The sequence below is a fragment of the Phascolarctos cinereus genome, unplaced genomic scaffold (assembly GCF_003287225.1).
Source record: "Phascolarctos cinereus isolate Bilbo 61053 unplaced genomic scaffold, phaCin_HiC Scaffold_2;HRSCAF=192, whole genome shotgun sequence".
Taxonomy (NCBI): Eukaryota; Metazoa; Chordata; class Mammalia; order Diprotodontia; family Phascolarctidae; genus Phascolarctos; species Phascolarctos cinereus.
The window spans coordinates 253,270,122-253,295,834 of NW_027555625.1; the positions used below are offsets into that span (position 1 = coordinate 253,270,122).

At 46.1% G+C, this 25,713-nt stretch overlaps 1 protein-coding gene across 1 annotated transcript in view; it reads right to left on the reverse strand.

The window, feature by feature from the left end:
• CACNA1B (calcium voltage-gated channel subunit alpha1 B) overlaps window positions 1-25,713 on the reverse strand; it is a 252,226-nt gene that overhangs the window by 166,886 nt on the left and 59,627 nt on the right. The window contains 7 exon segments of the mRNA XM_078149926.1: window positions 1,635-1,724; window positions 2,406-2,462; window positions 2,619-2,734; window positions 8,026-8,129; window positions 17,919-18,118; window positions 20,300-20,452; window positions 21,591-21,682. Of these exon segments, the coding sequence (XP_078006052.1) occupies window positions 1,635-1,724; window positions 2,406-2,462; window positions 2,619-2,734; window positions 8,026-8,129; window positions 17,919-18,118; window positions 20,300-20,452; window positions 21,591-21,682 (812 nt within the window).

Below are 25,713 nucleotides of genomic sequence, written 5' to 3' on the forward strand. Positions count from 1 at the left end.
GGGCAGGCCTGGAGTCTCCTTGGAACAGGAGATTAAAAAGCCAATGCTTTCCCCGTGGGTAAGGCCTGGCTCAAGGCTATGGCCTATACAGGATTGAAGCCACACTTAGAAACCTGGCCCCTTAGGTGATATTTCAACCTTTGTGATGAGCTCAGAAATTCTCTAGTCTCTTCTTCTCAGAAATTCTCTAGTCTCTTGTGGTTCAGTCCTTTTTCAATCATGTCTGACTCTGTGACCCCATTTAGAATTTTCTTGGCAAAGACAAGGAAGTAGTTTTCCATTTCCTTCTCCAGCTCATTTTACAGATGAGAAAACTGAGACAAACATGTGACTAGTCCAGGGTCATAGAGCTTGTAAAGTGTCCAAAGCCAGATCTGAACTCAGGAAGCACTCAGTCTATGTGCCTGTCTCTCATTATCTATGTACAGGGTAAACGCTGCTCCCCCATTAGAATATAAACTCCTTGAGGTCAAGGATGGTCTCATTTTTATCACCGAATCCCTCAAAGCCATGCACAGCACCTTGAATACAGTAGCAGAGACTTCATTTTGGTCTGTAAACTTGGCATTCAGAGCCAGACACAGTCAGAAACCACCCTACCTTTCCAGTCTTCCCTCATATCACTCCCCTCCATATATTCTCTGTTCCGGCCAAATTGTCCTCTGAAATGCCATCACCCTTCTGCCCCTGTCCCTTTGCTTACACTGCTCCCCTTACCAAGGATGCCCTTCCTCCCTGACCTTGCCTGTTGAATTTCAAACCATTCTTTAAAGCCCAGCTCAGGTGACAACTCCTCCAGGCTTGTTTCCCTCTCTGGCAGTGACCCCCATAGCAATGACCTCACAGAACATTTTTACCTCTCTCTTTTTCACTCATCATATAATGTTATGCACTTTAATTATTAATTAATTACTAATAAAATTAATTAGTTACAAATTTAATTATTCTATTTATTATTTCTCCCTACTAGACTACAGGACTCCATGTCTTACCTAAACCTTATATTTCTCATAGCTCCCCAGCACAGTGCTCTGTATCCAGTAGGTACTTAATACATGTTTGTTGAAGGAAGGAAGGAATGGCCTACTAGAAAAAAGGGAAACTCTCAGGAAGGGGATCTGGGGCATAGCTGGTGGTGTCATCAACCCCAAACATACATTTCTGCCTGGGATGATTTTTATGCAGTTTATCTGAACCGCAGGACCAGTGACCAGGAAGAAATGAGTAGTCCTGGAAAGCTATCCTTGCAGACCAATTAAAGGGTCAGCCCTTATGACACTTGGACTGACCATCCATCTCCCTAATGGAGCCCTGGGCTGCCCACCTGAGTGGGCAAACGGGATCCTCCTGGAAACTTTATTTGGAACTTGGGCCATCACTTACTAGCTGTGTGACCCTGGGCAAGTCACTTAACTCCATTGCCTAGCCAAAAAAAAAAAAAAAGGAAGAAAGTCGGGCCATAATGTGAAGATGAGCTTTCAGAAAGCCCACCCTGATGAACGTCTTGGTCCAAGCCTTATAGAAACTCCTCGGAGTTAAGTAAAGGCAAACTGCAGCCAGCCTGAACTCCACAGGGCTATCTCCCCAGGCCCTCCTCTTGCCACCACACCATGGGCAGAGGATGCTGGACTCACCCACAGAACAAAGGTCCGCGAAGCGATCGTCCCCCTCTTCTGCATGGATCAGGTCATTTTTACTCTTCTTGGTGGCTGCTCTCTTCAGCACTGCTTTAAACAAAGTAGAGATAATAGAGAGAAACATGTCCAGTGAGCAGCATGGTGGAGGAATATTCCAGGCCCCTAGTTTCCATTGGCAAATCAGTCAACAAGCATTTATTAAGTGCCTACTGCATGCCAGTCAACTTTCCAACTGGCCCTCCTGCTCCTCTCTCCTTTCCTTAGGCTGGGTTAGAATTGCAGCCACATGGGTCAAGGACCAAAGGGCCGAAACTTATACCCAACCTCCAACTTCTTTCCCTACCAACTTATATGTTTTTCATTTCATGTCAATGTGAGTACACCCCAGGCCAGGGGACTCCTGGCCTGGAGTACTAGACTTTGAGTTTAAATCACGGTCCTTCAAATATTAGCTGTGTGTCTCTGAGCCAGTCATTTGACCTCTCTAGGGCCCAGTTTTCCCATCTATAAAAGAAGGGTGTTAGATGAGATGATCCCTAAGGTCCTTTAACTCTAGCATTTTGTGATGAGGAATCTTATGAGCAAGGGTGATAGGGAGGAGGCAAGGAGAAGGAAACAAATGTCACTTACACAGAGGTCTCTATAGTGGGGTGGGGGGAGGCGGGCAATGGTTCTGGGCCCAGCCCCTACTGAGAGTACCAAGACTGTGGAAACAAACACTCCTGGGATCCCTCAGGGTAGAGAAGAACAAACAAAAAAGCCACCTACCATCCAAAGGGGACTTCTCATCTGCGTTCTTGTCTTCTTCTGCCAACATGACCTCCTCTGGAAGGGGAGACAGCAACACTGAGCTGGTTACAGTAACCAGGAGCAAACCCTGTGGTCTCCATTAGACAAGCCCATGCATGAGCCTCCTTTGAAATCCTACCACAGCCCAAGATGGCAGCTCCTTGACCTGGTGCCAGAGAGCAAGCGTCTTACCAGCCTTGAAGATCCATTCCAAGTAACCATTAAGCTCCCGTTCAATCTGTTGCTGCCGGCGGAGCTTCAGAAAGGCCCGGCGGTTTTCTACCCTCTCTCTTTCTTTGGCAAATTCCCTGGGGGTTAGATCAAGGGAAAGGCAGTGGTTAAACCAGGCTGGCTGGGTCTTAAGAACCACATACCTCCCCAGTGATAATAATCATCATAGAGAATCACTGACATCCCTAGACCACGTTCAGATTTACAAAGTATGGATCTCCTCATAAAAAAAAAAACTGTGTGGGAGGCAGAGCAAGTATTATGACCATGTTACAGATGGGAGGCAAATGGACTAACTACACATCACGTGGTTCCCCAGTTATCAGGTCAGAGCAGGGATCTGAATTCCTTTCTCTTCACTCCAGGTTCTGACCAATGCACAATGCAAGTCTATAGATCAAATCTCCTTAACTAGACTGGGACCTGCCTGGAGGCAAGATACTCCATGCTTCCTTTACCCCTCTTTCTCTTCCTGAAGTTTAGAAGCAGGGATAGTCACAAAATGGCCTCTGCACACCCTCATGGATTTAGTTCCCCGAGTGAGGAGGAAATGTTCTATCTGGGAGAGCCCCATGAGGTGAAAGGCGACCTAGAGAACCAATAATGAAACATACCCCTCATCCCAGAGAGGTGGAAGATTACAAACAATGGAGTATTGTATACATAGGTCATAGGCAGTACAGTCATGGACCCAGATCTAGAAGGCACTTTCAGAGGCCATCTGGTCCAACCACCTCATTTTACAAATGAGGAAACTGAGGCTCAGGGAAGTTCAATGATTTGCCCAAGGTCACAAAGATACTAAGCATCACAGGCAGGATTTGAACCCAGAGCCAATGCTCTTTCCACAATACCACTCAGCCTACTGATTGAGTGGTTGTCCTTCAGTTCTTTGGCTATTACTGAGCTAAATACTGGGTCCTAGGAGAGAGACAGGAATCAAGAGAGGAAGAAGAAAAGAGACATGCGGCATAAGAAAGATATGAGATAAGGAAAGGATATGTGAACAAAAGTGTCACAGGGAAATATCAGAAAGGCAAGACAGCCACAGAGCAGGCAGATGACTGGGGTGCTCGGTGTTGTGGGGAGATGAGCAGGAAGGGTAGGATTTCAAAGGCTCCCGGGCTAACTTCCCTTTGAAGTTACTATACTCCCCACTTACACAGGAGGACCTTTGAGGAGCAGATAAATCGAGGGCTTAAGGGACGGTAAAAGAAGGAACAGAGACTTCTCTCCACCTCCTGACATCATCAGCTCAAAGGCCCTGGGTCTGGTGTCCAGGACTCTCACACTGTCCTGGGGAGAAGAAAGGCTGCTTGATCTTCTGGCTTTGGGGCAGGAACAGGCTAAGATCCTCAGGTCACGTCCTGGCTGCTGAAGTCTGCCTCATTAATCTCTCTGGGCAGGAGGAGCTGCCTCCCTCCAGCCAGAACCAAAAAAGAAAGCTCCATATCTGACACTATCCAGCCTTCTGAATCCCAGGGCAAAAGAGGGCTAAGGATTCATGCAGCATCCCTTGGAAGTTCCACACAGTATGGGGGTAAGGGAGGGGTGGGAGGTTGGTGGGGGGGAGATGTGACCCTTGGGAACAGAGGTGTCATAGACATATGCTGACCCCTGACCTCAGAACCAGAATGACTCTTGACCTTAGCTCTAGAGCAAAGAGAACACCCAGGCCAGAATGACTATTATTGCCAACCACAGACTAGCCCTCTACATCCTGACCACAGACTGAATAGTAAGCCCTGTCACATACCCAAGTCACACACTCACCTCTGACTGACACAGACCAATCCTAAACACTGGCCACAGAGTCGCATGTGTAACCTTTACCTTAGTCACATGCTTATCCTTAACCACAGCGAAGAATCATAGTCATAGGCTTAGAGCTGAAAGAACTCTCCTTAGAAGCCACTTGTCTAACACCTCATCCAACAGATGAGGAAACTGAGGCAGTGAGAAGTTAAGTTATTTGCCCAGAGTCACATAGCTAATGCCTGAGGCAGGTTTTGAGCCCAGACTTTTCTCTATCCACTACTCCATGTTGCCTTCCTTGGGTTTAGAGGTCAGAGGTCAGCCAGGCTCTGATCTCTGATCTATGTGGCCATAGTCCTCACTAGTATAGATTTGATCCAATTAAACCTTTAATTTGCTATCTGGAGATCCTCCTCACCCCACACCTTCACTGGCATTTGCTACTTCTCCCCTGAGTCCCCTATCTCCTAAGGGGAAAAAGAGAGGCCAGTAAAGATACCTCTCCCTTAGTCCCTTTAAACAAGAAATACAGAATCTAGAGGTCTATGTTATGTGATGCCTACCCCTTCAACATCTTCTTCAAGAATGGGGGCAATCACTCTGAGGTGAGGCAGGGGACAGTTGTCTATAGTTATTCTCTCCAGCTTACCCCAGACTTCCTTGGGAATGCCCCAGAAACCCCTTCATGCTGGAAGCTCCTTCACTCCTAGAATTCACACATTGGACGCACTGTCCATCCTTGGAGCCTCTCCCTCTGATTGGATGTTCCTCCTAGAACCACCATTTCAGGAGGGAGCATAGGCCAGCCATGTCTCATTCTTCTTTAGGCTATACTCCAGACTTCCTATGGCATCTCCCCACATCCACCTCTGCCCCAGATCATCATCTACTTCCCACTCACCTACCTTGTCTGCTTCCCCCATTAGAATGTTAGCTCTTTGAGCTCTCTTTGTTTTCCCAGTGCTTAGCACGGTGCCTGGCACAGCATGAGCACTCAATAAATGCTTGTTGACTGACTACAGAGTTCAGTCGAGGAGTACAGAATTTGCCATCTTAAAATCATACCTGAAAATGCAATTGCCCACAGCCTGGCCCTAGACTCAGGAGCCAGACAAAGGAACCAGAGTGCTTAGTTGTACCTCTGACTCCACAAGGAGTGAGCCACCTCCACCTTGAGGGCCTCAGTTTCTCCATCTGTGAAAATGTACTTAACAATAACTGCCTCCTTCCACTTTTGCCTGGAAACCCCAAGGATTAATGAGAAAATGTCTGTGGGGCCCTGGGAATAAAGAAGAAAGATGCTATATCAGTTCAAAGCTTGATCCTTCCCTGAGCTTTGAAGTCCAGGCATCAAAGCACCAGGCCTCCTGCAAGCATTGGGTATGAGGGCACCATGCTGTGGGCCCTTTATGTTGGCCTCAGACCACAGGAGGCCCAGGCTGCTCCTGCTCCTGAGATAATCATGTTTCATCAGCTTACAAGTATGTACGCCTGTGGTGGCCTTCTACGGTCTGTATCTAATCTCTCCTCTGAGAGAAACTTCCAGGCACAACTCAGAGATTTCTGCCCAGGGGATGGATCACATGCACAGCAACTGTAGATCTGTGGGCAGAGGCCAAGGTGAGAGCCCCTGGAAGAAGTGCCCAATAATGGTCTTATTCAGTCTCCCTAGGATACCTGAGGCAAATCCTGGCCTTGGTCCAAGATCCAGTTTCCTCTTCAGGATAACAAGGGCTTAGACAGTTAATCTCAGGGACCATTTGCCCTGATTCTGCAAACTCTAGGCCAGGGGTGGGGAAACCTGTGGCCTCAAGGCCACATGTGGCCCTCTAGGTCCTCAGGTGTGACCTTTTGAGTGAGTCCAAATTTTGCAGGACAAATCTTTTTATTAAAGGGATTTGTTCTGTGAAGTTTGGATTCAGTCAAAGGGCCACACTTGAGGACCTAGCGGGCCACATGTGGCCTTGAGGTAGCAGGTTCCCCATCCCTGATTCTGGGCCATCCTAGGAGAGAGCTGATCCCCTAAGGGGTGGGAATGGAGCCTCCTAGAGCACAGGAAACTGGCTATAAACCACTGGGATAGTGAAAAGCAATTGGATTTGGAATTTAAAAACCTGGGTTCAAATTCCAAATCCACTACTTATTGCTACCTGTTTGACCTCAGGTCTTCCCTTTCTGGGACTTCAGTTTTCTCGTCTGTATAATATGGGGCTTAAACCAGATCCTATCTATGATTGGATGAATTAACCTGGACCCAAGAGAATGCTCAGGGATCATCCTCAAACTTCCCTGATTGAAGCTCCCTAAGGGAAGGCAATCTTCTTAGGGATAGATTATAATCCCAGAAATGCCCCCAAAATCACTGCAACTAGAGAATGGCCTGAAGAATTTGGAATTACTATAGTCAGTATCTCCACGCTTCTGGGCTTTAAACACTAAATACTCCTGCAACCTTATTTCTACTTGTCTGCCCAGGCACCATAAGAGCTGTCACAAAGTCTGAATGGTCAGCAAGGCCATGAGGGCAATGAGATCACACTCCATTCAGATAAAACTGGGCACTATGTCTCCCTCCTGCCACTCTCTAAGCCCCCATCTACATAGCACACACAGTGGAGACTTGGCAGCTGTCCGATTACACGGGTTACAAAAGCAGGCTGTGTGCCCAATCTCTCAGGAGGATTAAGGCTGGGAGTTTGTAAATGGGTCTAGCCTCCAGGGGTTGATTGGTTGGGGGTCAAGGAGGGAAGATGAGGTCTCTCACTGGGGCTCTGATGGTCAGGCCAGTACTTTCCAGGTCAACATCTGGAGAACCTGGTCTGATTTCATCATTCACTGTCCTCTTTACTCTCAACTCCATCCCTACCCCAACCATCTGGAGGAGAGGGGTGGCCAGGGCCAGAGAATCACAGATCTGGAAGACAGAGCAGAATAATAAAGGGGCGTATGAATCTGGAATACAGAAAGGAATAGCTGTGGGCTCCATAGTTCTGGAGAACAGAAGGGAAGAGCTGGGGGAAGATCATGGCTCTGGGAGACAGAAGTGTCCAAGGACAGAGCCAAGAAACAGTGTTCAAAGCCAAGGGGAAGGGAAGGAGGGGAAAGAAAAGGGGGAAACAGATAAGGGAGGGCAGAGGAGGGAGCTAAGAGTTCTTACTGCGTGGGCCTCATCTCCACTGAGACTGTGAAATCACAGTTCCCGGTGCAAAGCATTAAATATTAATTCATCATTAAATATTAACGTATGACATGAGCCCTGCAGCGCCTGAATGAACAGCACAGGGGCCTCCAGGGATGCGAATTCAGGCCACTGTGGGGCCTTTAGTTGCCCTCTTTTCAGGCCTCCTTCCAGGTTCAGCCTGGGGAGGAAGGAGTTAAGGAGGGGTCTGGGGAACCCCATCCTCTCTTCAAGGCTGTCAGTTTTAAAAGCTTTTAGATGTCTCAAGCACTTTGCAAATCATAGGGCTGGCGTTAGAACCTCAGGCACTAATGTGGCATTTGTGTATCCTGCCTGATTCCAAGTCTCCCCTGAGCCCCCAACTTGCTGACCTTACATGGTCCCATCTTAGCCAGAGAGCATCTTGGGACATGAGGTAACAATTTTCCATCTTACCCTGAAAGCACTCCCAGAACCAGGTTGAGCATGAAGAAAGATCCAATGATGATGAGAGGGATGAAATAAAGCCAGTTCCAGGTATTTCCTGCTGCATCATTAGTCTAGAAGTAACAGGAAAGGAATAAGAAATTGGAAACAGAATAGCCTGTAGATACTCTCTCTCTCTCTCTCTCTCTCTCTCTCTCTCTCTCTCTCACACACACACACACACACACACACACCCTCCAGAGAATGAGATTCTTAACCTTTTTGTGTGTCATGAACCTCCATCTGGTGAAGCCTATGGACCCCTTCTTAGAATAATGGTTTTAAATGCATAAAATAAAATACATAGGCTTACAAAACAAACCAATTATACTGAAACACAATTATCAAAATATTTTTTTAAAAAAGTTTACAGACCCCAAGTCAAGAACCCCTGCTCTAGAAGTCCTCCTGTCCCTGGGTAGGACAGCTAGTTCCCCCTGCTCCTGTACCTCCCCTCCCCTGCTCTCCCCTGTCTTAACCTTCCCTGTACTCAGAATTGGACAGACAGGTCCAGATCCCCAAGGGTGGGACAGGTTTTTTTTTTTTAGCATTTCCACACCTCAGCTCTACAGTTCCTCAACTCCAGAGTAAGAAATATTGTTCATTTCATTGCTATGCTTTCCCTTTTATTCCATCCCTTATCCTAGATCTCCTCATCTCCCAGGGGGACCAACTGTTTGCCCCATTTCTGTGCCCCATTCCAGAGGAAAGGATGATGAAAACAATCCTTTTCTACATCACAAATGACTGTCTGGGGATAAACCAACAGTGAGTCTAAGTCCCAGCCACCACACGAAGGTAGAGGGAGTAAAGACCTTGGACAGCTCTTCCCAGGCAGCCCCTGCCTGCCAACTCCTTGCTTGCACACAGCAGCTGTGGCTGTCTCCTAGGACCCAACACAAGACTTCCATTTCTGTTTGTCTCTTTTTGAGCCTAGACAATCAGGACCTGAGCTGGACAGTGAAGGGCCCAAGGACATTGAAGGAAGATGGGGATGGGAATGCTACTTAATACAAAGGCAGAGGGCAGATGGCACCTGTCTGGTGTGCTCAGTGGTCTGGTTGTTGTATGGGCCTTTTTGTTCAGTTGTTTCAGTCGTTTACAACTCTTTGTGATCCCATTTGGGATTTCCTTGGCAGAGGTACTGGAGTAGTTTGCTGTCTTCTTCTCTAGATTCATTTTACAGATGAATAAACTGAGGCAAACAAGGTTAAGTGACTTGCCAGGGTCACACAGCTAGTAAGTGTCTGAGTCCAGATTTGAAGTCATGGAGATGAGTCTTCCTGACTTCAGGCTTGGCACTCTAACCTGCTCCACCCATTTAGGATCTTGAGATCCAGATTTCTCCATCCAAATTCTATTTCTTGCTGTTTGCTTGTTCAAACAGCCAACCCTTTTTGTATATCAGGATCCTGCTTCTGCTGGACCATCTAGCCTAGTCTGATATATTGGCCCCAGTCCCTAAACTGTCAAAATATCTCTTTTCATTAGTTATGCCAGGTACTGTCAGATTCTGGTTTCAATTTCTCCCTCAGGAATCATGGTCACCACTTTGCACTAGCCCAGCCTAGCCTGGTCTGGGTTCCTGATCTTGGTCCAGCTACCTGGCTTGTTTTGCAGCTCAGAGCTGGCCTCTCCCTTGTCCCCTTCCCCTACACATACACAGACACATACTTCCTGGAGTCCTATGGGGTTTGAGAGCTGCAAGACTTGGGGACCTGAGGCAGGGACATGATCAGAGCTTGCTTGTGAAGCTCCATGCTGGGGGTGGGGCCATCACAGACTTCACTGGCTATTTTTAGGAGCTGTCTTTTGTTAAAGTTTCTTTGTGGAAATTGGTTCCTTTGGTGGCTGCAGGGAAAGGACAGCCAAGATCCTCATTACTGCCTTTGTCCCCGACTGTCTCTGTTCCCTCCACCAGGCACGTGATGCCTTTTTTCTCTGTCATTAGATCATTCCACATGAAAGGCACGATCTCTAAATTAGACCTGCCCAGCATCCAATTTGGGCTTAGCACTTCATAGCTGTCTCTCCAGGGGAAGGGACATCAAGGCCCCTAAAGTGGCTACCCTCAACAAAGACTTGATATAGCCTTCAGAGCAAGGATCACCCTTTTCCTGGGACAGGTTCAAAATGTCATTGGTAGATGGATAGATTTAAAGCGCCAATATATAACAATGCATGACTCTGCCCATATTCTATCACTTACTGCTTGTACTATGTGGAGCAAAGTATTACTTCCTAGAGTCTCAGTTTCCTCCTCCAGCTGTAAACCTGATGATTCTAAAATTGCACAAACCATTGACCTATGGTACTCCATACAGTTCACAATGCAACAGGTGTCCCATGCAACAGGCTCCCAGTGCAACAGGTGTCGAATGCATTGGCACCTAATGCATCACAATCTTTCAGGCAAGATAACTCCCCAATTAGGCTGTTCGCTTGTGCAGCTGAGCTTAGCAAAACCCTTGAGGGTGTGAGGGCAGAGCCAGGTGGATGGTGTGAGGGACTGAACAGTGCCCATTTGGGCTCTCCTCCAAGGTCCTCCCTCTTGCTACACCATTCACACAACCCCAAATCCTTGCCTTGACCAGCCAGGCCCATGAGGGTGAACACTAGGGAGCAGTCAGAACAGATCAGACCTCTAAGTCCAGCTCTAAGACTTTTATAGTAAATGCATCTTCTTCAGATAAGAAATAATAAACACATTATACCTCTTTTGTGGGGATACCCCATTCCCCCATCCTACCTCAACCTAGACAGTCTGCCTCAGAGGCATATTATGTAGCTCCTTCCTTCCTCCCTTCCTTCCTCCTTTCTTATTTTCTTTCCTTCTTTCCTTCCCTCTCCCAATGCTTCCCAAGACTTAACCTAGTCAACCCCACAATCTCCCAGTGAAAGGTCTAGGAATCAGTGGCTATTTTGTGAAAAGGAACTGGCAGGTCTAGGAAGGCCCAGGAATTGCTCCAGATCACACAAAGGCATGGAGGAGCCACTGGTGGCTCTTTGATTTTTTTCTCCCCCACCCTGCAGAGCTAGAACCCCCTAGCTCTGCATTCATAAAGGGAATATAGGTGCCTAGTCTCCCCTCTCCCCTTCCCCCTCCCCCAATGATTAAGCTTTGCTGCTATAGCAAGAAAAAAAAAACCTAGTCTCTGATGAAAAGAGGAAAGATGGGGAGAGGGAGCTGAGTGGTGCAAAGGCTGCTACATAGAGGCTAATGTTAGCACACAGGTCCAAGTAGTATAGGGAAATACAATTCACCAAGCATTTATTAATCACCTACCATGGATCAGGCACTGTGTGTGTGTGAAGACAAAAATCAAATAATTCCTGCCATCAAGGAGCTTACATCCTTTATTGTTTGTTTTTAAAGCCTGAGTTCCCCCTATATCACCCAGGCTGGAAGTGCTAGGAGCTACTCATGGGCCTCATCTCACCACTAATAGCTTTGATCTGTTCTGTTCTGACCTAGGTGGGTTTGCCCCCTTCTTAGACAACTTGAGAGCAGCTCACCATTTTGATATCAGACTTAGTTCAGATACTAGTTGAGCGCACTGTGTCTCAGAGCTCCCGTGTTTAAGAGACCCACCAGCCTCAACCTCCCCAGTAGCTGGGATATGTACACCAGGTAAGGTGCTTGCATCCTGCTGGACACTACTAGTGCACTGGGCAGCTGGTTCCTAGTATCACCAACAGGTGAAGGGGTTTCTCCCTGTTGGCAGGTGACAGTGAGGATATAGTACCCCAAGGGAAACAGGTGCGAACAATGGGATACCATGCTGTCTCCTGAAAGGGCTGTCACAACCTTCCCTTCCTCCTTGGTATAGCCTGGGATATCTGTCTCTGACAGGGTCCAGAGACTGATACTATAAGAAGCTACGCAGAACTCTGGGGAAAACCAAGACAAAAACCTGAATTTCTCTGCAAAACCAAGCCTGTGTCTTTGCCATAGCCCAATAGTCAGGGTCCTCAAGCATGCCTTCTCAGCCATAGACTCCTTGTCCAGGAGGCCCTGGAAAAGCCCATAACTCACTCGGAACCCATCCTTTGTGAGAGAGGCAATAACATCAGAGGTTTGAGGTGAACATGATGTTAATCCTAAACCAGCAGGAATTCTCAGAGGAAGTATCTATTACTTTGGCACCACAGCTACTTCCTCTCTCCCTTATACAGATCACCGGCACAGTCTGTCAGCAGAACGGGGCTGTAAGTGATGGGGTGGGGGAAGGGGAGAAGCATCATTATTCCCTAAGTTTCCTGAGACAAAGTCTCTCAGGAGCTCAAGCACCGATACATTGGATACTAATCTTGAAAATTCTAGGAATGGCTGAAAATAAGGAAACTAAAAATAGGATGAGATGGCTCCAGTAATAAATAGCCCACCCATCTCCTAGTTCCAGAGAGACCCTAGAGGAGGTAGCATATGGTAGGGGTAGGGGGTGGGGGAGGAATATAACCAAAGGGAGTGAGGAGGACCAAACAGAAAGGGTGGGAGACCAGGAGACCTTGGAAAGCAGCAGCAGTTATCCCAGAAAGAAATAAGAACCCACTCATGCCCACACCACTGGGCTTGCCTGTTTCAGACTGCTGCTGTGCCTGCCATCGGAGGAGCACGTGCCCCTCCCAAGGCCCACACCGATGGGTTGCTACTGTTGGCATCAAAACATGGAAACCATGAAGTGAAACCAGATGGAAAACATCCCACTCATCTACCTTCATCAGAGGAACTCCTCTCATCCCCTGACATTCTGCCTGGTCTCATTTCCCAATGGGTAGAAAATTCTTACTCTTCCCATCTTTGTGATACTGAGTCCCAGACTACTGAAAAGAACCACCCACCCCCTTCTCTAGCCTCTCCTGCCTTTTCTCTCATCCCCTAGGACCTCAACATTGGTCCCTCAATATCTCCATATTTACCCACCCTTGCCACTCTGCCCTCTAGAAATTTCAGTCTATAATTAACAAACTTTCCTTTATTTTAGACTTACTGCTCTTATTTTCCTTTCACTTTTCTGGCTGTCACCAAGATCTGGCTCTACTAGATGACACTGCTTCCCAGGAGTTTCTTTCCAATATTGATTTCATCTCCTCTCATACCTCTTGGTTCTGAAGGGAGAGTCAGAATATTCTTTGTACCTCACTGCCACTTCCAGACTCTCCCTCTACCACTATCATACAGCTACCTCTAGACAGAGGTTGCTATCTCTCCTCCTTTGAGGTTCACTATATCCAAATTTATCACCCAAAACAGTTTATGGTGGTTATTATCCATCAACCCCCAACACATTCTTCCTCCATTCTCATAAGTTAAAAGCCTGGTTCATAGTATCCCTCTCCATTCCAACTCCTGTCATCATACTAATACCCAATATACATTTTCATATACCATTAGTCTCATCTCCACATTCCTTAATCTGCCCAAGTCCCAGAACCTTCTTCACCCCACCCCAGCTACATATGAGTTGGCCATGCCCTTGATCTTGCCATTATGCACATGGGCTCCAATTCCATGATCAGGAATTCTGAAATTCCTTATCTTATCATAGCCCCCAATCATTCCATCTCTCTATATGCCCTACTCTTCCCCAACCAATTATTTGTTCTTAGTTTGACCTCTAATCTCTCTAGCTCTCCATATCTTCCCAGGCCACTATCCCTGCTCTGACTACAATCTTCTCCCTTCCCAATCTCAACCCCTTAATGAACCAGGTCAACTCTATATTATCCTCTGCTCTTAAATCCCTTGCTCTCTAGTACTACTACTGATCACTATTTGTCAAAGCCCAAGGCTGGATAATTCCTACCATCAACCAACTCATATATGGCCGAACAGAGCTGCAATAAGTCTGGCACCCAGACTGCCTGGATTCACTACAAATTTATGTTTTCTTATTTCATCTTGGCCCTAATAACAAGGCAATCAAAGAATCAAATTTTGATTTTTTCCCCTACTTTATTCTCTATTCCATTCTATACCATGTCTATTCCCAACTTTCTCTCTCCTCAAACCTCCAATAGCATCCTCTTCCCCTCTTCACAACTGAAACCCTCACCTCATACTTTTATACCCTCTAAAATGTTATTCACAAAGAACTCCAACTTCTCCCTTTATCTCAAAACTCCTTGACATCATTCCTCACCATTTCCTCCTTCAGTCTCTGTTGAAGGGGTAACCTTTCCTCTCATCCCATCATCTCCGGAAGACTGCTCTCTATTATTATTCCTCCTGTTTCTTTCATCTTTGTTCTCTCACTAACTACTGCTTCTTTCTCTGCTGCCCACAGCAGTTGTCTCCCATCTTTAAAAAAAACAACTTCATTAGAATCTACCATCCTTACTATCATCCTATATCTTTCCTTCCTTTCTCATTCAAAATCACTGAAAAAGCCAACTGTACTCAGTGTCTTCACTTTTCCTCCTCTTACTCTCTGATCTTCTCACTCAACTGGAGCTGCTCTTACCAAAGTTATCACTGATTTCTTAATTGCCAAATCTAATGACCATTTCTCAGTACTCATCTTTCTTGACTTGTCTGCAGCATCTGATGCTGTTGATCTCCCTCTCTTGGATACTCTCTCCTCTCTGGGTTTTCCCTATATTGTTCTCTCCTGGTTCTCCACAACCTTCTAGCCTTACCGTTCCTTCTCAGTCCCGCTTTCTGATTCATCATCCATGTCACAACCACTAACTGTGGGTGTACTCCAAGGCTCTGTCTTTAGCCTTCTCTTTTCTCTCTCTACTCTCTTTCGGGGAGTATCAGCTCCCAAAGCTTCAATGATCATCTTTGTCAATGGCTCTCAGATCCATATATCCAGCCCTAGTCTCTTTCCTGAGGTCCCATTTTTCATCACTATCTGCCTCTTGGACACTTCCCACTTGCCACAGGCATATTAAACTCAACATGTCCAAAAGAGAACTTTCTCTTTCCCCTCAAATCCATTCCTCTTCCAAATTTCCTTAGTTTTGTTGTGGGCACTTCCATCCTTCTCAGGTTCCCAACTTCAGTGTAATCCTCAACTCCTCACTCTCACTCACCCCCTATATCCAACTTGTCATCATATCTTGTCATTTCTATTTCCACAACATCTCTCACTTATGCCCTATCCTCTCTACTGTAATAGTCATATGATAGTTCAGGCCCTTATCACTACCTGCTTAGACTACTGAAACAGCCTCCATTTGTCTTCCTACCACACAGCTGCCAAAGTGATCTTTCCAATGTGAGGGTCTGATCATGTCACCTCCCCCCCCGCCCAGATCTAAAAACACCAGTAGCTTCCTAATATCTCTAGAATCAAATATAAATTTCTCTGTTTGACATTTAAATCTCTTCACAACCTGGCCCTTCTTAAATTTTGAGTCTTCTGAGGGCAGCTAGGTGGTACAGTAGATAAAGCTCCGGCCTTGGAGTCTGTAGGACCTGAGTTCAAATCCAGCCTCAGACACTTGACACTTACTAGCTGTGTGACCCTGGGCAAGTCACTTAACCCCGATTGCCTCACCAAAAAAAGTAAAAAAAAAAATTCAGTCTTCTAACATGTTACTCCCCTCCTTGCATTCTGTGACATAGCCATACTATTATGCTAACTGTTAAACACGCACAATACTCCATTTCTTCTCACTGTGCCTTTGTATCTGCTGTTCTCCATGCCTGAAATCACTCCAACTCCAACTTGTAATCCTTGTTTTTTTCAGCACTCAGCTCATGCACCCCCTTCTACATAAAGTTTTGTCTGATTCCTCCAGAGGCTAGTTCACTCCCACTTCAGGTTACCTTGCAATCATTTTGTATACATCATGTATATATTTATATTATGTATGCACATATTGTCTTCTCCATTAAAATATAAGCTCCTTGAAGGCAGGGACTTCTCTCAAGTCACTTTGATCTTTGCAGTCCTAGTGCTTAATGCCTAGCACATAGTAAAAGATTAATAAATCTACATTGATTGACTGATTGATTGGGATTGATGTCTGAACTCTTGTAGGTAGCCTTCTATGACTATTCCAAGCCAAGGTAATTTCTCCTCCTCATCATTTACTTTCTGTATCAACGTTATTTTCTATTAGGTTGTTTATTTTAACTTATTTCCTTTAGTTGCCAATCTTTTTAAAAGCGTACTCTGTCTTAGATAAGCCAAAAGGAAGAAGGGTTTTCATCCTCAATAAAGGTTTCTAGCCTGAGTAAATCCAGAGAGATGGGAGCTGGGAGTGAGAGTGAAGGGAGACATTCCCAACAGCTCTGGACTGTGACTTAAGGAGAACAGAGCATGAAAGAGGCCTGGGCTTTCAAGGCCACCCCCTTTTCCTGCTTTGGGCCTCTTCAAATCCTCTGGAGCAGGCAATTCTGGGACAGACCCAGAGAAGGAACATGGAACTTGGGATATTTAGACAAGAGAAGAAAAACTTGAGGAGGGGGGATAATGCCTTAATGTGATAACTCCCTATAAAATGTGGGCACTGGGCTAAATAATGTCCAAGGTCCCTTCCAACTCAAGTCACAAACCATTTGTCCTATATACTTCATATAGTACCCGATGAAACAACAGGTTCCTAAGGCAACATGTCCCCAACACAATGATGTGCCAGGGGACCAAGGCAATAGGTAGGTACCTAATGCATCACACTCTGTTCAAATATTCAAGTATTTGAAAGGCTATCATATGGAAGAGGGATTACATTTATTCTGGTTGGTCCCAGCAAGAATAACTGGGAGTAATGGGTGGGAGTTACAAAAAGGGCAAATTTAGGCTTGACATCAGACAACAGGTTTCCTAACAATTAGCACTACCTAAAAGTGGAGTGTATTGCCTCAGGAGGAGGTGAGATCCCTTTCCTTGGAGTTCTTCAAGCAAAGGCTGGCCAGGTATGCTATGATTGGGATTCCTTTCAGCTATGTGCTATACTAGACAGTTGTTGAGGTCTCTTCCAAGTCTTAAAGACTGTGAAAGTCTATTTAGTCTGTAGTAGAAAGAATACCAGGGATCAAAGGAACCAGGTCCATTGCCAAGCTCTACCATTAACTAGTTATGTGCCCTTGGGTAAATAATTTTCTTGGCTTCCTCATCTGCAAAATAAAGATGTTTGGCCATATGGTCTCTAGTCTCCTTCCTGACAACCTCTGACTCTGTAAGCCCCTAAATCCTCCCTCTGAATTGAAGAGTTGGAAGAAACAGAGAAGTCATCTGGTCCAATCTAATGCTCCAGAAGCCTCCATTCGTTTCATACCTCTCTGAAAACACACTCCTAACCTGTCAACATTCATCATCCTAGGCTTATACTTGGAAACCATTGTGGCGCCATTTGACAAATGTCCTAAAATGGAATCTTTCCTATTCACCCAGATGGCCGGTGCTCAGGAGCCAGGGATGAGAGAGAACATCACTTAACTTCCTACCACAGTGGAGGGCTCATGAATCAAGTCCATTTCTCCCTAAGGTGGGACCCTGGGATCATGGATAAGTAAGAGTCTTTGGACATCCTGTCACAACATCAGCCACATGGATTGGATTGAACCTATTGCCCCTGAGTTGGAGGAACAGAGGATGAGTGAGGGTCTATGATCTTCCTGTCATAACAGTGACTTTGCCAAAAGACCATGTAATAAAATGTTTCTTCCCTTATGGTGAGTACAATCAGGCTACTGGAAAAGACTGATGATGTCTGAAGGCCCTCACCCCTGGCCCATCACTGGGGGAGGATCAGCTTTGAGGCATAAAGAATGGAGAACTGAATTCTAAGTAGCACTAGAAGAATCACAGGCTGCATCATCTTCCTAAGAATCGCAGTCTTCGTCATCTTCCTAATGCCTCAGTCTCCCCTTCTACAGCCCAGCTCCCGGAACTAGAGCTCTGACTTACATTGTAGAGGATATCTGTCCAGCCCTCCATCGTAATACATTGGAACACAGTCAAGATTGCAAACAGGATGTTGTCAAAGTTGGTAATGCCAAAATTGGGTCCACGCCAGTATTCTCGGCAGACGTAGCCATTCTCACACTGTCGGGCTGAGGCATCAGTGCCGCAGGGGAAGTCTCCTACAGGATCTGTATGTGGGTCTACTGTGAGGACAACAGAAATATAAACAAAAGCTGAGCAAAAGCTGTACCTGACACTCATTTCCTGGTCCTTGGGCACCCATGGGGCCTACAGACCTAGTCACCCAAATCCCAGGCTGGCAGGGACCCCAGGACTGGTGGCTTCTCCTGGTAAAGGCCTTTGAGGCAGGAGCCAGCACAATCTTTGACTGCCCATAAGAGCTGCTGACAGTCAATAGTCTAGATGCAAATGATGGGATGGCCAAATAATAGAACTTTCAGCAAGCAAGCTGTCAGGTGAAACTGTGGGTACCCTTCCCACTGCTGAGAATCCAATGACTGACCCAGGGCCAGGAAGGGCAATGTATATGGGATAGGGACCAGTCCCCCAAAGCAGGCTCCCAGATAGGGTCCTGCTGCCATCCTTTAGGGGAATTCAGCCCTTCTACATAGACTATAGCACTGGGAGTTTTTGCTTCTTCCACCAGAGCCTCTGCAAATGCACTTGACATAGCTCTAGAACTTAAGATCACAGGCTCTTAGATCTAGAAGAGTCCTCAGAGACTATCTAGACCAATTCTCTCATTTTTTTAGATTTTGCCATTAGCACTTTATTTTTAAAACTCGATATTAGTTTATCACCTACCCTCTTGTTTTCAATTTTATTTTTTAAATTCACTTTTGTTTTCAGTTCCAAATTTTCTTCCTCCTCTCTCCCCATCCCCCACCATTTAGAAGGCAAGAAAAATAAAAACCATTACATGTATATGTAATGGTATACATATAAAAATGTGAATAGACATGCAAAACAAATTTCCACATTACTCAAGTTATGAGAAAAAAATGCAAGAAAAATAAAGAAAATATGTTTCACTCTGAACTCTGCGTCCATCAGTTCTCTTTCCCTTCACTTTACAGCTGAAGAAACTGAGGCCCAGAGAGATTAAGTGATTTGCCCAGGTAAATCTGGGCAAAAATTTGCTCTTTGCAAAAGGTAAATAAAGATAATAAAAGGATTTGTTCTGTGAAGTTTGAATTCAGTCAAAGGGCCACACTTGAGGACCTAGAGAGCCACATGTGACCTTGAGGCTTCAGGTTCCCCACCTGCCCTAGTCCAATACTTTTCTAGATCCCTCCCAATCCCAGGTTCCTCCTTTAGGCCTAAATATCAGGGACATTTCCTTTCTTCTTTCTAGGACGACTAACTTTTCGCCCTCCTTTGGGGCCTTAGAGGAACAAGGTTATTTTTCTGCCTAGGCCCCAGGTTTACTTGCCTAGGCTTCAGGGAGAAATATCTCTTCTTATAATCAGTCACCTGAATCTTGACTTGCTGGTATTTCCTGGACTTGGCCCACAGAGGCTCTCTAGGCTATGCTTACTCCTGGACACACACAGCCCTGTTCATCTCCCCAGAAAACCATTGGGTCTTTCAAGTCAAAAGATCTGAGTTTGAATCCTGGCACTACCACCTGGCACTATCGCTTGCTGTGTGTCCTTAGGTTGCTCACTTCTGCTCTCTGGGCCTCAGTTTCATTTGTCAAAGGAGGAGTTTGGTTTCAATGCTCTCTGAAGGCCATATCCCAGGCTAGGGGGGAATCTAGGACTTGTAACCACTTCATGCTTCCAGTCAAGGCCTTTGGGGCAGAGGTCAGCACAATCACTGACCTCCCTGAGGGCCTGGTCAGAGGCAGTAGTCCAGATACAGAGGAAGAGATGGCCAGTGATGGAAACTTCCATCTCTGAGTTCCTTTCCAACGCTAAAAATCCTAGGACCAAAGGCCTTTTCAGATGTTAACATGAAGCAGCATAGGATGTGGTAGGAGTGGTGAGGCCTGTGATCCTTTCTATTGAGGTTGGTGGATTGCTGAAGTTGAGGAGTTTTGAACTACAGCAGATGATCAGATGATCTCACTAAGTCTGGAACCCATATAGTGAGCCCCCAGGAGCAGGGGACCAGCCACCAGGCTGTCTAAGGAGGCTTGTGTTGGAGACAGTGCCACTCAAAGCACTCACTGCTCTCAAAGAGGTCACTACATATCCAGCCGGGGTGGGACCGGGAGGCCAAGTCTCGAAAAACAAACCCAATATAACCAGCAAATCTACAGCCAGGAACTGAAGCATACTTGGGCCCTTCACCTTCAACCAGCTGGGACAGATCTGGAGCTGCAAAAATGTGGGTGTGGGTCCTGACCTTCAGCCCCTCACCTGTGCTATTGGGGAAGCAGGCTTTGTGGAACTTGCCCATGTAAAACTCAAGTCCGATGATGGCAAACATGACTATGGCAAAGAAGAGCAGGAGGCCAATCTGCAGCAGAGGCACCATGGCTTTCATGATGGACTTGAGCACAACCTGGAGGCCTGGCAAAAAAGACAGAGGCATCAGCCTAGACCAGAGCACCCTCCAACAACCCAGCCACCCCCTCCCTCAGGTGTGAGAGGACAACGAATGACATAGCGTAGCTTGGTGGTGACGTGGATAGTGGGTTGGAACTTGAGTCAAGAAGTCTTGAGTTTAAATCTGGCATCACCCACTTATTATTATTATTATTATTGACTCTGGGCAAGTCACTTAACATCTCAACCTCAGTTTCCTCATCTATAAAATGGGGATAATAATAATAATTTCTTTCCCAAGGTCGTTATGAGGACAAAATGAGATCTTTGCAAAAATATTTTTAAAAACCTTGAAGTGATATATAAATGCTAGCTATTGATACTAATACTAGCTAGCATGTATATAGCTATTTTGTATATATGTATATAGAGCTTTTAAATTGAGGCAGACAAAGGCCAAGTAATTTGCCAAAGGTTAGACAACTAGTCAGTGTCTGAGGCTAGATTTGAACTTAGGTCTTTCTGACTCTAGCTGTAGCACTTTATCCACTGTGCCTTGTTAGTGTCATCATCATCATCATCATCATCATCATCATCATCATCATCATCATCATCATCATCATCATCACCACCACCACCATCATTTCCTCCCCTGTACTAAAAAGAGGCATTACAGTGAAGTGATAGAATGATGGACTTCAAATTAGGAAGATCTGGGTTCAAATCCCACTTCTGATACTTATTAGCTATGGATAAGTTCCTTGATTTCACTGAACCTCAGTGTGTTTATCTGTAAAATGGGAATAATAATACCTGTACTACCTGTTTCACAGGGCTTTTGTGATGCTTAAATTAGAATATATGTAAAGTGCTTTGAAAACGTTAAAAGGCTTTACAAATGCCTCTTGTTACCATTAGGATTATTCTCAGATTACAGATTCTGAAATGGAAGCCCCTCTATTTCACCAGGCTACATCAGCTCTAGGGTCTAGTCATTAAGAAGTAGTTTGCAAGATTTGGAAAAAACCCCCAAAATTAACCTGCCTGTTTCCATCTCTAGACAAGACTTGTGGGGGATGGTGGAAGATCCTTGGGGTGGGGAAGAGATGGAAGGAGAGACCATCCTGAGATCAGCATGAAAGACAGCTTTTGCCAAACTCACTTGGAATCCCTGATACCAGCTTCAATGGTCTTAACACTCTCACAGCTCTCAGGGTGCGGAGGTCAAACTCAGTGCCAGCTGTGGCCAAAATCCTGAGTGGAAACCAGAGAGAGAGAGAAAAGGAAAGTCAATTTTCAGAGTAAGGAAACAAAATGGAACGTTATTATCATCTTCCCTCCCTCTCCCCTCTAGCATTGAAAGCAAGACCTGAGTCTGCCTCTTCCATCCTCTGTGCTGATGGAGTGGTCTGTTAAGGCTGTTCCCCAAACTGGGGTCTAAGAGTAAACTACAGAGTATGGCAGCAGATCTATCCTCAGCCCTTAGGAACATACCATCCAGTGGGGAAGATGGGCTCCCAGAGTTAAGGGGCACAACTTCAGTCCCTTCCATTGGAGGAAGGTCCAAGGGGATGGTCCACACTTCCAAACCACTCTCCAGGCTCCCCCTGCCCCATCACATTTCCCAGCTGACCAGTGTTGCTCACTTATGCTTCCCAATCCCCCTTCATTCTAGTACCTTCCCTCTGCTGACTACCCTCAGTTTGTCCTGTATGTATATTATTTGTACACAGTTGCGTCCCCGGGCTCCTCCCACTCCTTCAGACGGTGAGTTCCTTGAAAGTAGGGACTGATTTTTGCTTTTCTATATATCCCTGGTACGAAGCATAGTGCCTGCTACTTAATAAACATTGACTGACTGCCTGACTCACAGCTTGACATCCCCCAGCCTCCTGCTCAGGGTGAAGAGTTCAGCATCCACAGCCGTCCTGACTCCTCTCCAGCATCTGCTCCCCAGTCCCAGATATCTATGGGATGGGAGACTGTACCTTGGAGAACACTGAGAGGAGTGAGGCCAAAGAAGACATGTGCCTTTCTGGTCAGTGCTGTCTGCTGACCCAGAACTGATCATTTCCTAGAACTTGATGGATTCTGCACTTTCTGCCTCAGGCTGTCATGTGACAGAATGACTCAGGAAGCAGAGATTGATCCAGACATAGGACTACTGGGGTCTGAACCTAGCAAGTCTCCCCACTCTGCATCTATAACCCCACCCAATGATTGCTGAGGCTTAGGATAACAGCAAAGGTCCTACAAGCTCCCAGAATGCACAGGAAAAATCTTTCTCTGGTTCTGTGATTCACATTCATGGGATCTTTTTAAAAATCTTATTTTTATTGACATATATTGTTTTCTGCATCACCTTCATTTTGGAATATATCATTTCCCCCTCCCCTATCCAGCAAACTGTCACTTGCAACAAGAATGTAAAAGAAAAGAGGGGCTGGGGGAGAGGGAAAGTGGCCAGCAAAACCAACCAACACATCAACTATGTCTGATAGGATATGCAACATTCCACATCTGGAGACTCCCAGGTCTACAAAGAAGGGAGGGAGGTACATTTCCTCACCTCCTCTGTAGAGCCATGCTTCATTCTATGAAAGCTAGGAATTCACATGGGATGTCAGCAGTTCCACTATTCACTCAGAATATAATTAACCAAAAAATTAACATTCCATGAGTCTAACCCTGCCCCATTCCCCAAAGTCGTCTTGTCTCTTGGGCTCATGCTCCACTGTGGGAAAATGTTACAGTACCAGTACCAGTTGAGTACCCTTTACCGAACCCCTAGCAACATGGCCCCAAGGGGCAGGGGAAAAAAATCCTTCCACCTATGGAGGACCTCTAACACCTCTAGAGAAAAAAAGTCACCATGATAAACTTGTCCTGTCCTATTCAACCTCTGATAGAGAATAAACATTGCAGCCCCCATTTTACAGACAGAAAGCTGGAAGAAGAGTAAGGCTAAGGGGGAAGCCACCAGCACAAGCAGAAAGAAGGCCTAGGTCTATGTGGCCTGATTTCTAGCCCCCAGAGTGGCCAACACAACCAAAGAATACATCAATACACAATAGGTGCTTAACAAATATTTACTGACTGCCTGACTCATTGCTTGACACCCCCACACCTTCACCCCAGGCCCCACCCTCCCCACTCCACTAGCTTCTGTTTGGGGTGTAGGAACGGCTCCATAGGAAAAGCTCAGCATTGGTGGTACGTCATTGGGCCTTAGTTTCCTCAGGTACATTATTATTGATCTAAGGTTAGGGAGACAACTGCCGGCTTTCACAACTGTAAAGCTCCCACCCATCTCAATAACTCCTCTACACACCCCACACCTGTCTGCTTCAAAGACAGAGGCATGGCTTGCTTCTAATTAGTTTCCTCCAAGACTCTCCTAGCCTCAGGGGAAGATCACTAAGCGAAATTGTCCTAGTCAGGCCTCTAGGCCTGACCTCTAGCTTCTTTGACTGCAAACTCTAGTCTCATCTAAATTTCATTATCTCTCCCAGAGAGGAGCACAGTCTAAACACCTAAGGAGGTGCTGAATTAAATGTTGTTTGGTTGTTGAATGTGTTTCATTCAACCTGGCCACAGACTGACCTCAAAACCAGATCCACAAGTGACCACCTGATCCCATTTTCCATAGTTGAGATGTCAGAGCACCCAAGAAAACACACAGGCTCAGACTCAACGGCCCCAGAGCTAAACCATTGTCCTGGTATTTAGGGAATACCCTAAACAACTCTATGTATTCAGGATGATGAAGACAGCAGAGCAGGGGCAGAGAATATACAGGACAAACCAACCAAAAAGAACCCTCTGGCCCTTTCACTGACTCGGTGTTACCTAAGCCAAGTCACTTTTCCCCTCTGGGCCTCAGTCTCCCCCTCTGTAAAACAAGGGTATTGGATTAGATTGTCTCAGAGGTCTCCTCCAACTCTGATGTTCTATAAGAAATGGTGGTATAGAGCTAGACATGGTGGCATAGGAACATAATCCCTGATACTGGGGAGACTGAGTCCAGTAGATCTCTTGAGTTCAACAGTTCTGAGCTATAGCTAAAATGTAGGCTAAGCTGATCAAGTGTCTGCCTTAAGTCCCACACTAATATGGGAATGAGGGGAAGAACCCCTAGGCTGCCTAAGGAGGGGCAAACATTCCAGTTCAGAAATGAAACAGGTCAAAGCTCCCATGCCAAACATTAGAGGGATCGGCCCATTGCCTACCTTCCCAAGGCCCCTGTGTGGCCTGCTGTTCAGGCTCTAGGGTTGCAGCCTGGGTCCATCTGGCCTGCAGCCTATACATAAACTGGAACTAGGGCTCCCCAGGGGCAGAGGGCTTCGCAATGGGCACTTGTGCTTTCCTGAAAATGGATCTATGGCCTTAATAACTCTCTGCAGGCAGCTCAATTCCACGTGCAGATTGAACCAGAAGCAAGCTTCCCTGAAGGTTTGCCTAGCTGGAAGGGGTTGCTGCTCTCCCCGGTGCCGTCTGTCCCTGCTCCCAGCCAAGTCTATCATTCATAGACCTCATGAAGGTCAGAGCCCCACCACCGACTGCCTTTTGGGTGGGCCCCCACCATCCCACTGCCCAGTGTGTCTAAGGAAGGCTGTTTGGAGATAAAGAACTTATGCTGGGGATAAATAAAGACTGAGGGAAGAACTAATGACGAAAGAACTATATCCATCCCTCCTCTTCTCTACTCCCCCATCCCTTATCCTAGTTTGGCTCCTCATCATCAATAGCCTAAACTCTTAGCATTATCTCCTCTCTGTTTCTCCCACATCTCCCTTCTTCTATTTGTCCTCCACAGAGCTGTTAAAGTAATATTCCTAACGCACAAGTCTGATCATGTCATTCCCCATGCTCAAAAACCCTTTACTCCTAGGATTGCTTTTAGGATCAAATACAAACTGCTTAGCCCGGTGTTTGAGGCCCTTCACCATCTGGCGCCATGCATTCTACATACTAGCCTTTCTCATGAGCTCTGATCTTTCATTACCAATTGCCTATTGGTCATTTTGTTTGTTTGTTTGTTGTTGTTTGCTAGGCAATGGGGTTAAGTGACTTGCCCAGGGTCACACAGCTAGTAAGTGTCAAGTATGTGAGGCCAGATTTGAACTCAGGTCCTCCTGAATCCAAGGCCAGTGCTCTATCCACTGTGCCACCTAGCTGCCCCCCATTGGTCATTTTGAACTGGATGGCCATCTCCTGAGCACAGTGCCTGGTACACAGTAATCACTTCATAAATACTTGTTGATTGCCTGGTTTCAAACTCAAAA